Source organism: Homarus americanus, unplaced genomic scaffold (assembly GCF_018991925.1).
Source record: "Homarus americanus isolate GMGI-L3 unplaced genomic scaffold, GMGI_Hamer_2.0 scaffold32583, whole genome shotgun sequence".
NCBI classification, from domain to species: Eukaryota; Metazoa; Arthropoda; class Malacostraca; order Decapoda; family Nephropidae; genus Homarus; species Homarus americanus.
In genome coordinates this window covers 31,348,523-31,352,889 of record NW_024713129.1, presented here as the reverse complement: position 1 = coordinate 31,352,889, position 4,367 = coordinate 31,348,523, and the positions used below count along the sequence as shown (strand labels likewise).

The following is a 4,367-nucleotide window of genomic DNA, read 5'->3' as shown; positions in this document are numbered from 1 at the left end:
ACCAGCCACTGTGTGCATAAAACGATCTCACCTTAAGAAAATGTTCTCCAACTTAAAAGAGAAAATTAGTTTCGTTTTATTAATGGTGGAAATTTACCTGGCAACCCTAGACCAAGATTGGTTTGTTATTTATGGACGGCTATTAGGTTTCCTCTACCTACAGTTTCTTGACCTGGTTGTTGTTGTTGTTGTACCAGTAGTGGTTATATTATTATTAGTAGCTGTCAGGGGTTTATTATATTAATTGTTATTGTTATTGTTATTGTTATTGTTATTGTTATTGTTATTGTTATTGTTATTGTTGTTGCTGTTGTTGTTGTTGTTGTTGCTGTTGTTGTTGTTGTTGTTGTTGTTGTTGTTGTTATTATTATCATTATTATTATTGTTTTGTTATTGTTATTGTTATTATTATTATTATTTTATTATTTTATTATTATTATTATTATTAATATTATTATTATTATTATTATTATTATTATTATTATTATTATTATTATTATTATTATTATTATTATTAATGTAATAAAGTTATGCTTCACTTGTACACTTGAACCCATGTCTTCTCTATTGTTGTGTGTCATGTTTCTTATCATTGGGTTTTGTTTTATTTGGGGTTATATTATATTAGTAATTTTCATTGTTCCCTTCACTTACTAAACTATTCTTTTGTTCTCTTCCAGATGCCATAATACCCTTGGCCAGTTATATGAACAATAAAGCCTAGAAAAAGGTCGACTCTAGTCTTATTTTACCACAATTTATTGTTCATAATTTAAACCGAGTCATAATGGAGAAGTTCACTAACGACAAATCTGTTTTCTCTGCAACTTCGATTGATTTGCTGGGCCACACCATATCGTATGGCACTCTTAAGCCAGACGCCGATCGCTTGTGTCCTCTGAAGGAATAGCCACTTCCAAAAGACTTACCTGCTCTACGACGCATGATAGGACTCATTTCATACTACTCTCAGTGGATCTTGCACTTTTCCGACAAGGTCAGACCTTTGGTCAAGGCTCATCCATTCCCTCTGCAAGAGAAGCAATCTCTGCCTTCGCAAATCTTAAAAAGGAAATAGCAAGTGCGGTAGTCAGCTCGATTGACGAGACGATTCCATTCGTAGTAGAAACCGACTCTTCTGACTCTTCCGTCGCTGCCTCCCTGAACCAAGTTGCATTCTTCTCGAGAACACTCTCAGAAAGTGAGTGCAGATACTGTTCTGTCGAAAGTCGAAAACGAGGCCTACGCTATCGTTGAAGCAGTAAGGAAATGGAAAAATTTCCTGTCTGACAGACACTTTACTCTCATCACCGATTAGCGATCTGTGTCCTTTATGTTCCACTCCAAGAAGCTGGGAAATATCAAGAACGACAAGATCCAACGATGGCGGGTCGAACGAGCCTGCTTCGACTACGACATTGTCTATCAGCCAGGGACTGAAAACTCAACTGCTGATGCTCTATCGAGAGCCTTCTGTTCGGCTACCAACCACAAAACGCTGTCGGATCTCCATCAGCAGCTATGTCGTCCAGGAGTCACAAGGATGGCTCACTTCATCCACATTCGCAACTTACCATATTCTGTAGATGTCGTCAAGAAAGTATGTGCTGAGTGCTCTACCTGTGCCAAGCTTAAACCTTAGTTCTACAAACCAGACACAACCGCCCTCATCAAAGCTACTCAACCTTATGAACGGTTAAACATCCACCGATTTCAAGGGTCCCTTGCCGTCGACTTCCCGAAATCGATACCTACTAACCGTGGTTGACGAGCATTCACGATTCCCCTTCGCGTTTGCATGCAAAGACATGACCGCGGCAACAGTCATCAAGTGTCTGCGTCAGTTATTCGCTATATTCGGCATGCCTGCTTAAGTCAACTCGGATCATGGCACCTCCTTCATGAGCTGAGAGATGAGTGATTTCCTCACTATTTACGGCGTGTCTACCAGCCGAACCACCCCATGCAACCCTAGAGGAAATGGTCAGTGCAAGCGCTACAACGAAATAATATGGAAAACCATTACACTCGCTCTTAAGTCCAAGAACATCGCAGAAGCTAATTAGGAATCTGTGTTACCTAACTCACTTCATTCTATTTGTACTGTATTATGTACTGCCATCAACAAGACGCCTGTTCAACTTCCAACGCCGATCAACCCGTGGTAGTTCGATGCCAACCTGGCTCTCCTCTCATGGACCAGTCTTGCTACGAATACATGTCAGGACAGTAAGTACGACCCTCTGGTTGATGAGGTTGAGCTTCTGGAAACCAACCCACAATACGCCCACATTCGGTTCCCCGATGGACGACAGTCTACCTTCACTCCAAGATCTGGCCCCTGCTGGACAAGCTGTTCCAGATACTGCCGATCCCGAACCTGAACCGACTGAGTTACCTAAGGCATCTACCTCGGTGCCCCTTGAACCTACACCCGACACTCCAGTGGCTGAATCTCCTGTCAGGGGCGACCCTTCAAGTGAAGCTCCTCTGCATGAAGCTGTTTTGACAGATTCGCCAGTGATTCCTCGTCGATGGGGTCGTGTACATCGGATGCCTGATTTTACAATTGTCCTGATGTCTAATTCAGCAAGATGGGTAGAATGTAATAAAGTTATGCTACACTTGTACACTTGAACCCATGTTTTCTCTATTGTTGTGTGTGTATATACATATGTCATGTTTCTTATCATTGGGTTTTGTTTTATTTGGGGTTATATTTATTAGTAATTTTCATTGTTCCCTTCACTTACTAGACTATTCTTTTGTTCTCTTGCAGATGCCATACTACCCATGGTCAGTTATATGAACAATAAAGCCCAGAAAAAGGTCAACTCTACTCTTCTTCATTCCACAATTATTATTATTTTTATTATTATTATTATTATTATTATTATTATTATTATTAATATTAATGATAATAATAATAATAATATTATTATTATTACTATTATTATTATTATTATTATTATTATTATTATTATTATTATTATTATTATTATTATTATTATTATTATTATGAGTAGTAGTAGTAGTAGTAGTAGTAGATGGCGTGGAAAAGGGCACTAAAGACTCGAGGAGGTGCTGGCCCTTCAGGTCTGGATGCTGTTACGAACCCCTCCACCCAGCACTACGAACCACGCCATCTATTGTCCTGATCTACCTACCCAGCACCACGAGCAACGCCATCTAGGGACGAGACACGAGTATGACTCGTCTTAGTTACCACTCCGGGGTTTCCCTTCTCCATATCCTGGTTGTTGTGTCACTTCCTCCAAGTCTTCTTTGTGAGCTCCAATTCGAGGAGAGAGAACTTGGCTCTGGGAAGTGACCACAGGATCATCTATCCTCTAAAACTACGTGCAGTGACTACCTACCGTCTTCTACAATAATCAGCCTTACTCGTCAGCCATCTCAGCTCCTCACTTAAGTACTTGTATCTTGTATTGCCTCCCCCACGTCCACTTGCTTCAAGATTGTTTTATGTTTTATTAATATGTATATACTGTTAATGTTTAGGTTAAGTTTGGTTAAGGGTAATTTATAAGCTGAATATTTTGTTTAGGGATTTATGGTACTTTATTATACACAACGAAAACTCGCATCCTTTGTCTACCCTTTTTTAGTCCGATTGTCTTTGTTTTGTTTTTTTTGTTACCTGTTGGGATCTGGGTAGACGTATAACTATATTCTAAATCCCCAACTCGTAACAATGCAAACTGTTGGAAAGTCATCCTCAGCACTGACAAGTTTGGCGCCTTAGCAAGTGATCTCTGCACTGCCATTGCCGTCCTTGCAAGAAAGCTGGCATCCTCGTGCTGTCAACACCCCCATGCTCTAATGGCATGCCGCCTCATTCCCCTGGATAAGGATCCAGGATGTAGGCCTATAGGGGTGAGGGAAGTGCTGAGGCAGATCATCGGAAAATGCATAATGGAGGTGGTAAAGAATGATGTCAAAGCAGCAGCAGGGAACCAGCAAGTTTGTGCTGGCCACCAGGCTGGAGGGGAAGCTGCCATTCACGCAATGAGAACGATATTTGAGCAGCGTGATTGTGAGGCCGTTCTCCTGGTGGACGCTTCAAACGCATTCAACATACTTAACCGCAAGGCCGCACTACACAACATCAAGATCAAGTGTCCAAGCTTTGCAATGTATGTTGAAAATTCCTATAGGAATCCATCAAACCTCTATATAGTATACAACAAGGCTCTAAGAGGTGATACCATCATACAGTCAACCGAGGGAACAACGCAGGGGACCCTGGTGCAATGGCAATGTACGCAATAGGCCTATCCGTGCTCCAACACAGAATAAAATTTGAAACAATTGATGTCAAGCAAGTGGCGTACGCTGACGATCTTACA

At 40.9% G+C, this 4,367-nt stretch overlaps 1 protein-coding gene across 1 annotated transcript; it reads left to right on the top strand.

Moving 5' to 3' along the window:
* Positions 1–943: 943 nt before the first annotated feature.
* On the top strand, positions 944–1,874 carry LOC121870679. The gene is made up of 3 exons (XM_042372618.1): positions 944–997; positions 1,319–1,600; positions 1,719–1,874. The coding sequence occupies exons 1-3, from the start codon at positions 944–946 to the stop codon at positions 1,872–1,874; spliced, it is 492 nt and encodes a 163-aa protein (XP_042228552.1).
* The last annotated feature ends 2,493 nt before the right edge of the window (positions 1,875–4,367 follow it).